General features: G+C 42.6%; 1 protein-coding gene across 1 annotated transcript; it reads right to left on the reverse strand.

Annotated features, from left to right (window-relative positions):
* Positions 1-1,945: 1,945 nt before the first annotated feature.
* Positions 1,946-2,851, reverse strand: LOC145406331 (zinc finger MYM-type protein 6-like). The gene has a single exon (XM_080277493.1). It carries the CDS (start codon positions 2,849-2,851, stop codon positions 1,946-1,948), a length of 906 nt encoding a protein of 301 aa, XP_080133619.1.
* Positions 2,852-12,007: the final 9,156 nt, after the last annotated feature.

The raw sequence follows: 12,007 nt of genomic DNA on the forward strand, positions 1-12,007 counted from the left end.
TAGTAATTATTCTCTCCCTTACTGTCTTCTCTCCAGTGTTTTGTTCCGTTGCTTATCATGTGTCTTGGCTGTGAATTACTGCCATATGATCCCTGACAGGCGCTGGGAATCCAGTATTGAACTCAGTTAAGTAGTCAGCATCTTTTAGTACCGGGTTATTATTCTCTCCCTTACTGTCTTCTGTCCAGTGTTTTGTTCCGTTGCTTATCATGTGTCTTGGCTGTGAATTACTGCCATATAGTCTGTGACAGGCGCTGGGAATGCAATATTGAATTCATTTTAGTAGTCAGCATCATTTAGTACCGGGTAATTATTCTCTCCCTTACTGTCTTCTGTCCAGTGTTTTGTTCCGTTGCATATCATGTGTCTTGGCTGTGAATTACTGCCATATGGTGTTTGACAGGCGCTGGGAATCCAGTATTCAGTTCAGTGCCACCTTATTCCATCTGTTGGTATTTGTCCCCAGGTGGTTGGCCGGAGTAGTTTGGTGCAGAATAGATGCGGAACGTGACTGGTGGAGAAGGCCAGATGGACGACTCGTTACCATGGCAACCACCTGATGCTTACCGTGAGCATTGTCTTTGTAATAGACTTTTATTTTTGCTTTTGTTTTTTTGTAAGCTTATTGATATACTCGACAGATTTATTATTATATACTAACGGTAAAATAGGTCTTTGCATTTTGTCAACTTTTTTTTTTTCTATCTATCCATCGCCAGACGTTTTCATCACGCAAGGGATGGCCACAAACTAATCGCCTCCATGTCACCCTGTCCGCCATTTCGCTTCCCAGCTCCCAACTCGCATCGCCTTCTCATATACCTCTCCACTCCATCCCTCCAGCTCATCCTTGGCCTCCACCTCACTCACGTACAGTACACTCGTCTCGTTAGTCTCTCGCTCACTATCCTCTCCAACGTCTTGATAATACTTGCAGGTCATGATGGTTGGGTGGGTTGCAGTGATGTAAGTGGCTGCCCGTGGGTTAGAGAGAGAGAGAGAGCAGAAGAACAAACTGCAGCATGGTTAAGAGATGTGATTTAGAGAGTGAGAGAGAGTGCCCATGAGTTAGAGCAGAAGAAACTGCCGTATAATTAAGGGATATTATTTAGAGAGAGAATGAGTGAGAATGACCATGAGTTAGAGCGGAAGAAACTACCGTATAATTAAGGGATATTATTTAGAGTGAGTGAGAATGGCCATGAGTTAGAGCAGTGGTTGGCAACCTTTTTTCCAGGCGACCCCAATCCTGCACATGTAGCCATGACCGCGACCCACTGGTTTTATACACTGTATGTAATGTATTATTGTATATTACTGGTTGTACGCTGTAACAGTACAGGGCAAGTGTAATTAATAGCCGTGTAAGAGAGGTACCGTAAGGTTGAAAAAGACAAAATTAACATCATGAAATGTTATTTTAGTTATAGAAATTTAAAGGCTTCATTTGAACCAAAACATCCACTTATGAAACAATATTTTGTCACATTCCACTAAGACAAACTAAAATAAAAATGTTTTTTTATCAACTGATAAATTGATTTTAATGGAAGCCTTGGGCCAGGATCTGGCTGGTAAGCTTCTCCATTCATGGCTCAGTCGTAGAAAGTGCTACCCTCAAATCATGTTCAGGTTGCAACCAATTTCTGCTTTTCGTTTTGATGGCAGCCAGATATGCAAACCCTGATCCGCACAAATAGGTTGTAACGAACGGCAACAGCACTTTCACAGCCTCACTGCCGAGGACTGGTTTCTCCTTCACAGTAGTCCAGAACACTGCTAGTGACTGTTTCATCATGTTGCACCTCGATGAGCTCCTCTTGCAGATTTGGGATGGAAGACTCTTCTTCTGAGAGGTGTTCGACGTGGACATCGAAGGGTCTGCGCACCCATTTGTATTTCTCATGCAACTCTTCATCCGGAATATATCTGTCAAACTCCTCACTCAGCTTCTCAAGGTGCTCATCAATACACTTTGTTCGTCCACAAGCGTGACGTCTTCATCTTCCTGAAAAAGGTTCAAGAGTGGAAAGGATGCAGTTTTCCCCCGCTCAATCTTTCCCTTCCACGACCTCAGTTTCGCCTTGAATGCCTTGAGCTTTTCTGACACAAAGAGATGAGTTTTTTCTGTTCCTTGCATGGATATATTCAGCAGATTTAACACTGTAAATATGTCTGTTGGATATGCCAGTTTAAGCAACCACCTTGGTTCTGCAAGCCTTGATGCCAGTGCATGTTTCTTCTCGTTCAAGAAGATTTCAACCTCTGCACGCATTTCAAACACTCTCTGGAGCACTTTCCCTCGGGACAGCCACCTGACACAAGAGTAGTAAAGCTGGTGTTCATATTCCGAACCCATATCAGAACACATCTGACTGAACAGCCTGGAATTCAGAGCTGATGGTTTAATAAAATTCACTATTTGAATCACATCTTTTATCACAGAGTTAAGCTCAAGTGACAGTTTCCGGGAGGTAAGGTTTTCCCGGTGGAGCAGACAATGAGTCACTATCCCTGCGGTGTTGACTTGTTTCACCCTAGCGGTGAAACCCTGATGTGCCCCTAGCATTGCAGGTGCACCATCCGTGCACACACTGAAGCACTGATCCCAGCTGAGGCCTTCTTTCTTGATGAAGCTGTCAACCAACTTGAACAGATCTTCACCTGTTGTTGTCGTCTCCAGTCGTGTACAGAACAGGAAGTTCTCTTTCATGTCATTCTTCCCTTGGCACCGCACATATACCAAGAGCTGTGCTTCGTCACTGACCTCAGTTGACTCATCCAACTGCAAGCTGAAGTTTCCGCTCTCCTTGATGGCAGCCACTACCTGTTCTTTGATGGCTTCCGACATCCCTTGAATCCGTCGGCCAATTGTGTTGTCTGGCAATGGAATGGTTTATTTACTTTTTTTTTTTTTCACCGCATCATCTCCGCAAATAGTACAAACCACATCAAGGATTGCTGGCTTCACCAACTTTTCCCCAATTGTATGTGGCTGTTTACACTTAGCAATTCTTTTTGCAGCCAGATAGGATGCAATTGTTGCTTGTCGAACAGAATACACTCCTGTGTTCATAGGGGTGTCCAACCGCTGACGCTGCAGTTGTTGTTCTTTCCTCTTGAAATACTGGCGGTCTTTCCCCGCCAGCGTCGGGTGTTTTCCGTGGAGATGGCGCTGGAGCTTGTTTTCTTTAAGCGACTCATGGCTGAGCACTTCCCCACATCTAACACGTCGAGGTTTTTCGACACCACGATCGATGAGAAGCGTAAACCCAATGTCATGGAATTCTTCTTTGTACACCCGCTTTCTGGACATCACTGACGAATCTGAAATGAAATATATACTTGCTTAATAATAAATCAGACAAAAGATGCTGTTTGGTACCGTCCGCCAGGAGGGGAGAGGGGGAGGGGGCCAAGGAGAGAGGAGGGGAAGGAGCCAGGGAAAATGAAGGAGGGGAGGGGGCCAAGGAAAGAGGAGGAGGGGAGAGGGCTAAGGAAAGAGGAGGAGGGGAAGGAGCCAAGGAAAATGAAGAAGGGTAGAAGGCCAAGGAAAGAGGAGGAGGGGAGGGGGCCAAGGAAGGAGGAGGAGGGGAGAGAGCCAAGGAAAGAAGAGGAGGGAGAGAGCTAAGGGAAGAGGAGGGAGGGGAGGGGGCCAAGGAAAGAGGAGGAGGGGAGAGAGCTAAGGGAAGAGGAGGGAGAGGGGAGCAAGGAAGGAGGAGGAGGGAGAGAGCTAAGGGAAGAGGAGGAGGGGAGGGGGCCAAGGGAAGAGGAGGGAGAGGGGAGAGAGCTAAGGGAAGAGGAGGGAGAGGGGGGCAAGGAAGGAGGAGGAGGGGAGGGACAAGGAAAAAGGAAGGGGAGGGGTAAAGAGAAGGAGGGGAGGGGGCAAAGAAAGAGGAGCAGGAGGAGGGAACAAAGAAAAAGGAGGGGGAGGGGGCAAGGAAAGAGGAGGAGGGTGAGGGGACAAGGAAAAAGGAGAAGGAGGAGTAAAGAGGAGGGGAGGGGGTCAAGGAAAGAGTAGGAGGGGGAGGGGCAAGAAAAGGGGAGGGGGGAGAGGAGCAAGGAAAGAGGAGGGAAAGTGTAGGAGGGGGAGGGGACAAGGAAAGTGCCCCCTTCCCCTCCTCCTTTTCCCTTGCCCCCCTCCTTCTCCTCCTCTTTCCTTGTCCCCCTCGCAATATTTCGTCGGCAAGTGAAATAGTTTTTCTCATATTTACTTAGGAACTTTAAAGAAAGAAAGACTGAGTGAAAGCTATACAGCACATTGCAGTTCAATATACGGGTAAAAATACATCAAGTTACTGACAGAAGATGAACAAGTTGGTAAAGAGTGTTTGCCGTTACGACCGTACAGCTGGAGTGGTGGCCTGAGACGTGCCTCCGCCCACAGCCATACAGCGTGTTAGTAAAAACATCAGCGGAAAATCCGTAGACTTCTGGCGGAATTCGTAGTAAAGAAAAATATATACTGTACGCGTAATTGTTGATTTATGTTTATGTATTTATGTATATATTTATTTATATAAAATGATAAGAATGTATATTTAATGTTGGTATCCCTGAGTGTCGTACGCGTTTGGTACGTGAACAACATCTCGTGTCCTACAAACGTGAACCGTCCACGTTCAGTCTGAGCCAGGACTGGCCACTTTATCAGCAGTATATAACACGATCGCCAAATTCCTCAACCAATATGTGAATATATGCTGCAAACATCTCAGAATCGGGAATTGAACATGTTTGATATTTTGAGGGCTTGGCGACCCCAGGGTTGGGAGAGGGGGAGTTGGAGAGTAAAAGAAACTGCAGCATGGTTAAGAGATGTGATTGTGAGAGAGAGTGTGAGTGCCTGTGAGTTAGAGTGAAGAAGAAACTGCAGTATGGATAAGAAATATGAGTTAGAGTGAGTGAGTGAGAGCGTCCATGAGTTAGACATAGTAGAAGAAGAAACTACAGTGTGGTTAAGAGATGTGATTTGGAGAGAGTGTGATTGGGAGTGCCCATGAGTTAGAGAGAGTAGAAGAAGAAGAAACTGCAGCATGGTTAAGAGATAACCTATGATTTAGAGAGAAAGAGAGAGAGAGAGAGAGAATGGCCGTGAGTCAGAGAGTAGAAGAAGCTACAGTATGGTTAAGAGATGTGATTGATGGACAAGTGACGATGGCAGGTCCAATAGTTACCGTGGCCACCAGTTCACAGTATAATTAAGCCTGTTGTTTATGTATCATGTTGGTGTTGTCATTGGCCATACTCCTGTATCTAGTGTTGTAAGGTATACTTGGCAACACAATACCGGGTATTTCTACTAGCACGATTTATGTTTAAATACCATCATCATTATTATTACCGCCACCACCACCACCACCATTATTGTCATCATCATCATCCTCTCCTCCTCCTCCTCCATCATCATCATCATCGGCGACTCCTTGTTCCCCCTGGCTGTTTGAATCTGACGTAAATGATCCTGATGCTCCCTCATCCTATCGGTAAGTAGGATAGTTAGCATGATGGTTGTAGTAGTGTAGAAGCTAATTTTTATACAGTTAATGTGCCGTGCAGTATTTATTATTATTATTATTATTATTATTATTATTATTATTGTTATTATTACTATTATTATTGTTATTATTATTATTATATTACTATAGTCAGTCACAGCCCGAATACTTAGTTGTGGTGACGTGAAATTCGAATGAATCTCCTTGGTTACTAGTCAGATCAACACCCCCCCGCCCCCCAACCTGTATACTAGGTCGTGTTTACGTGAAATTCGATGAGCCTTAGTTATGGGGTAATGTGAATCTCCTTGGTTACTAGTCAGATCAACCCTCCAAACTGACTACACTTGGCCATCAACCGAACTGAAATGGGTTAGGGATCATTATCAGGTTAGAATTGGGATAGGGATCATTATCTATCTATTGCCAGACGCCTTAATCCCGTAAGATGTGGCCACAAACAAATCGCCTCCACGTCGCCCTGTCCCCCGCCATTTCACTGCCCTGCATCCAGCTCACATCCCCCTCTCTCAAATACCTTTCCATCCCTTCATATCATCCTTGGCCTTCCCTTCCACCTCACTCGCCCACTCTCCTCGCTAGTCTTCCGTTCCCCATCCTCACTAAATGGCCAAACCGCCTCTGTGTATTCCTCCTAACGCTGTCTATCACATCCACATCCACACCAGTATCTCAGGCGACAGGGAAAGAGAAAGTTACCGTAGCTAATCCCTGTGAAAGATGACTGTAGTTGGTGCACCTTAACTTGGTGCAAAATGTTGTCCTTTGGCAGCTTATTTCACGTAGCAGGTGGCTGTGTGTGTGACTACCATAATACAAAGATAAAGAAGACATGGTGTAGTGCTGGTAGTGGACATCTACATACATATATATATATATATATATATATATATATATATATATATACAGTACTTACACAGACATACATCCATTATACATATATACATACATATTATACATTCACACATCCTGTACATACATAAACATACATACATACAGATACATGCACACACACTGCACATACATACACATATACAAACATACATATATACATACATATACATGCACACACATTGTACATACATACACTTATACATACATAATACATACATACGTACACACACATACTGTACATTCATAAATACACATACATACATCGTACATACGTACATACATACATACTGTACATTCATACATACATACACATATACATACATACATATATACATACATGATTCAGCAGCAGTACAATCAGTTTGTCTCCTGCGTCAATACTGTTATGTTTATAGTACTCTGAGATGGGTTGGCCTGGTGCACAGAATAACACATGGCCTATAGTTCTGTCACCTTAACATGGCTCAAATTGTCGTCGTTGTACAGCTTATTTCACACAGCTGATTGACAGGAAAAGACAATGCTGTGGCTGTACATCACTCACAGCACTTCTTCGTGACTAGCTTGACATTTTTTTTTTTCACCTTAAATTAGCCCAGGTGTTGGTTGTAGCTTATTTCACATAGCTCAGTGGCAGAAAAAAACTGCTTTGCTCTACATCCCTTTCTCTGCACGTCGTGACCAGCATCATACTCTAGTGGGGAACTATAATTATTACAGCCTGGCATTCCTGATGGAGAGACGGCATTTTTAGGTGCAACCTGTGTTCTCTTCAGCCATTCCATAGCACTTATTCGTGACTGGCATCATATACTAGTGTTAATCTCTGGCTACTAGTCACAATTCAGAGTAGAGTGATGGCAGTTTTGGTCAAGTTAGTGTAGAATGAGTATAGCATCACTGACATCATTCCTCTCAAAGACGGTAATTTAGTCGTTGCTATAATTTAGTTTCAGATTTTGTTTCATACACTAACTTCCAAACTCATTAACTAGGTCTAATATGCAGAATAAATCACTAAGCAAGATGTGTTAGGAATTCTCAAGTGTCAGTTGCTATAAGACCGGGAGTCTGCGTTGCCGAGGAGATATTTGCTTTCCCGTCAACTTCATCTTACTGGCTAACGAGCGAGAGAGAGAGAGAGACGTCGCTATCATCCTCACTCCTCGGCGACCAGCATAAAAATGGCGATATTTCACTAAGTTCCCCTGCCAGCTGTGTGTTTTTGGTACAGGCGGATGTGTATATGGTTATTACAACACTGGATCACTTATGTATCGCCTGTGTACCTGAACAACATTATTTAGGCCAAAAATAATATTCTTTCAGTATTGCCAATATAAGGAGGAAACGTACCATCCCAGTTACACTCTTAAGACAAATAAAAACAGCTTTACTTCCTAGTTTGTAATAAAGTGATGGTTTGTATGGTGTTAATATTACAAGTAACTATATTTCCTATGGTATATCTCCTTTATTTTCTTATTATCCTGGTGGTAAAATCCACAGCTGGTCAACAGGTAATGCAGTGCTGATGTGGCAACTGTTGTGTGTCAGTCTGTGCTGGAAAAGGTTCAAGGTTTGGGTTGAACTGCTTCCTTCACGTCAGGTAATGTGTGTTTAAGCTGCAGTTATCATTGATGCGGCTGTCTGGCTGAACCCAAGTGAACACATGCCATGTAACAACATTAATTGCACCATCAGTTGGGTAAATTAAACCCCAGTATTTAGGAAAATGCTGGAGCACTGGCAGGTTCGAAGCATGGTTGGTGTGAAGTGGTTGGTGTGGTGGATGAAAGGAGGGTGTAGTGCAGAAAGGGAAAATAGGAGAGGATAGGCCAAGACTGATGCTGTGTGAGAACAGAACATTTGTTAGGGTAGGACAAGACAGGCCAGATGTCAGGCTAAGTTTGACTGTACAAAATATACCAGGTCAAGTGATTGGAAAGGCTCAGGTCAACTTATACCTGCTGTTTCTGTTCTTGGTATCCAAACCTGGCAGTCTTTACTACAGCACCACCAAGCAATGCAACTTACTGTTTTAATGGTAATAGTATTTTAGCTGCCTTGATTTATTTCTGTGCTATTACTGTTAATTATGTATGCAGGAAGGAGGCAATTTATTGGGTAGTTATGTAGTGTGATTAAAACAGACAACCTATCTACACTAACAGCACATTAGGCAAACCCGCTGATTTAGTTCAGCCAAAACCTGTGCTGTATTTATAACCTGTTCTAAACATAAACTGTGTATATAACTGGCTGTATAGACGCTTAGCATCACTCAGGCAACTAACAAACACTTTACAAACTAATTAGTCAATATTACAGTGACAAAATATGACAAACAAACCACCTGTCATACTAGATAACTTATGGCGTTGAGTTTATGCTGTAGATTAGTTAGGATCCTTTATAAATGCCAGCCTGACGCTCTCACAACACCCACGGGCCATAGTTATAAATCATCCCAGGCCTTAGTGCCTCTCTCTCTCTCTCTCTCTCTCTCTCTCCCTCCCCTCTACCAGCAAGGAGAGGTGGTCTCCATGGTAACGCAGACTCACTGTCTTATACCAACTGTTATTTCGTAACAGCTCCACCTTAGCGATTTATTCTGCCAATTACACCTCAGTCTCCCTGTTTATGTTATTGATGAAAACTCCATGTTAGTGATGGGAAGGATAAATATTAAGGTGTAATATGGGAAATAAATCGCTAAGGAGCAGGTGTTGCGGAGTCTCCTGTGTTCCCTATAGAATTCGCTCTTGTCACATCAAGCTGAGTAAAATCGTCTGGAGGTGGCAGGAATAATAATAATAATAATAATAAAATAATGATAATAATAATAATGATAATAATAATAATAATAATAATAATAATAATAATAAAATAATAATAATAATGATAATAATAATAATAATAATAAAACTATATACTCCTCTTACTCAAACTTGGCCTAAAATTGCCACTGTCCACCTTGAGTGCTGAGTTATAACGGTAGGTCAGCATTAAAATATGATGCTAGTCACGAAGAAGTGCGGTGGCAACGATGTACAGCCACGCATAGTCTTTTTCTGCCACCGAACCGTGAAATGAGCCGTGAAAGACAGACAGCCTGGGCCATCAGTCAATCACGTAGGCTTCGTAACACCCATCCTGTAGCGATTTATTCTTCCTATAACATGTTAACATTGTCTTGTTTAGTAATACCATATACAGTACATCTAATTAAAGTTGTGTGTGTGTGTGTGTGTACTATGAGGGTATTTAAGTGCCAGTATACACGCATGTGATAATTAACTCCATGTTTAATTAATAGGTATACATGCTTCTTTCCTCTGTCTCATTTCAGCACACTCACTGCCATCCCCACGCCCACACCAGCAGGCTGAGCCGTCTCCGCAACACACAAGGACCTGCAGGTGAGTTGGCAGTGTATTAAATGCATACACACACACACACACACACACACACACACACACACACACACACACAATGCATTTCCTACTCCTGCAGCATCACAAACACTTCATCACTTCATTCCTCTCAAACACCACCATTTTTACTCTTTCCTACATTTACTTCCAGATTTCGTTTCTCTCTCTCTCTCTCTCTCTCTCACACACACACACACACACACACACACACACACACACACACACACACACACACACACACACACACACACACACATTAACCAGGTGTAATATGATGAGTAATTAGCTAAGGTGGCATAGCAGGTGCCGTAACACCCATCCTTTAGCGATTTATTCTGCCTATAGCACCTTAACATTGCCGTACACATTAATTATATGGTTTTAATATAAATATAGTTTACATCAGTAACCTGCATAAAGATGCTGAGGTGAGGAGGGCAGAATAAGTTGCCAAGGTAGAGGTGTTACGAAATAAAGCCAGTTGGAGTACCACCGTCAGTCTGCGTTGCCATGGACACCACAGGCTTTCCCGCCAACACCACCGTCCCTGTCAGCAGTTCGGGGGGGGGGGGGACTTTTCCGTGGCAGCTATTTTCAGTAATTCAGTTGTAAAGTTGTCTGGCTGCATTTAGCGGTTCGTTGTACAGGGTAACGGCAAGGAAGCCAGCGGTGTTATAGACATTGTTATAAAGTTCAGGAATATTGTACATGTTGTATTTTTATGTAGCATGATTATGTATTATCTGAGATCTAAAAAAAAATCATTATTCCTAATAAGCCCAGACTAAAATCCAATGCATTTGGTCAGTAAATCTATCATTATATAACGAACAGCACATCAGAGAGAACACTTGGCCATTTTAGCCTTAGCTGTTCAATCACCCTATAGAACATCCAGATCACCCCCCCTTCTCATTTACTTTAGGAACCCCTGAGAGAGAGAGAGAGCGAGCGATGTGCCCCTCATCCTGTCTCCTCGGTGGCCCACATAAAACTGACGATATTTCCACAAACGTAACTTCCGTGTGTGTGTGTTTGGTACAGGGGAGTGAGTACAGGGTCATTACAACACTGGCATCATTTATGTATCGCGTTTATACCTAAATAAGTATATTAAAGGCAAAAGTATTGGTGTTACAGTGGTGCCAAGTTAAACAGCAATACTGTCATGCCACATCGGTCTGACAAGCAAAGGAAAGCAACTCAGGTTTGTGGTTCAAGGGATATTGAAGGCTTATATTGTCAGAGTAATGCGTCAAACATTGAATTATTATGTTACTGTCTTTACCACTAAGCCACTTATGTCGTCAAACATTGAATTATTATGTTACAGTCTTTACCACTAAGCCACTTATGTCGTCAAACATTGAATTATTATGTTACTGTCTTTACCACTAAGCCACTTATGTCGTAAAACATTGAATTATTATGTTACTGTCTTTACCACTAAGCCACTTATGTCGTCAAACATTGAATTATTATGTTACTGTCTTTACCACTAAGCCACTTATGTCGTCAATCATTGAATTATTATGTTACTGTCTTTACCACTAAGCCACTTATGTCGTAAATCAAGCACACACTCCCAAAACAGCAAATATTTTTGTGCCAGTTGAGTCTGCGTTGCCATGGAAACCACTCGTTTTCCCGCCAACAGAGCGACTCCCTGTCATCCTGTCTCGTCGGTGGCCAACATAAAACTGACGATATTTCCATTATTTTATCTTTTACGGCTGTTTCTTTGGGGCAGGAGGGTGGGTGTATGGATAGTACAATACTTACACCACTTATTTATTGCAGACGTTGAGGATAAAGATTATTTACAGCAAAATAATATGCTACACAGTGTTCTCAAGTATAATAAGACCAGTAGCCTGCCGAGTCAATCTTAACTCATAGCAAAATTACTGAGGCTTCTTGTTTTTAGTCAACTTAGGGTTCATGAAAGTGTAATATTTTCAATAACGACTATTTTTATGCCATTTCCCTTAATTGTATAACTACTATTATAATAAAATCAAATTTGGTAAATGGCCAGCACACCTGGATCTGGGAACTGCGTGGTGTTGTGAGGCCTCGAGGTGTTGGTTGAACTGACAAATGTCTTTGGTCGAGCTGATTCATTGATTCAGTTCAACGAGGTTAGATAACCTGCGT

The sequence above is a fragment of the Coenobita brevimanus genome, chromosome 70 (assembly GCF_032717465.1).
Source record: "Coenobita brevimanus isolate Jiangsu-jjx chromosome 70, ASM3271746v2, whole genome shotgun sequence".
Lineage (NCBI taxonomy): Eukaryota > Metazoa > Arthropoda > Malacostraca > Decapoda > Coenobitidae > Coenobita > Coenobita brevimanus.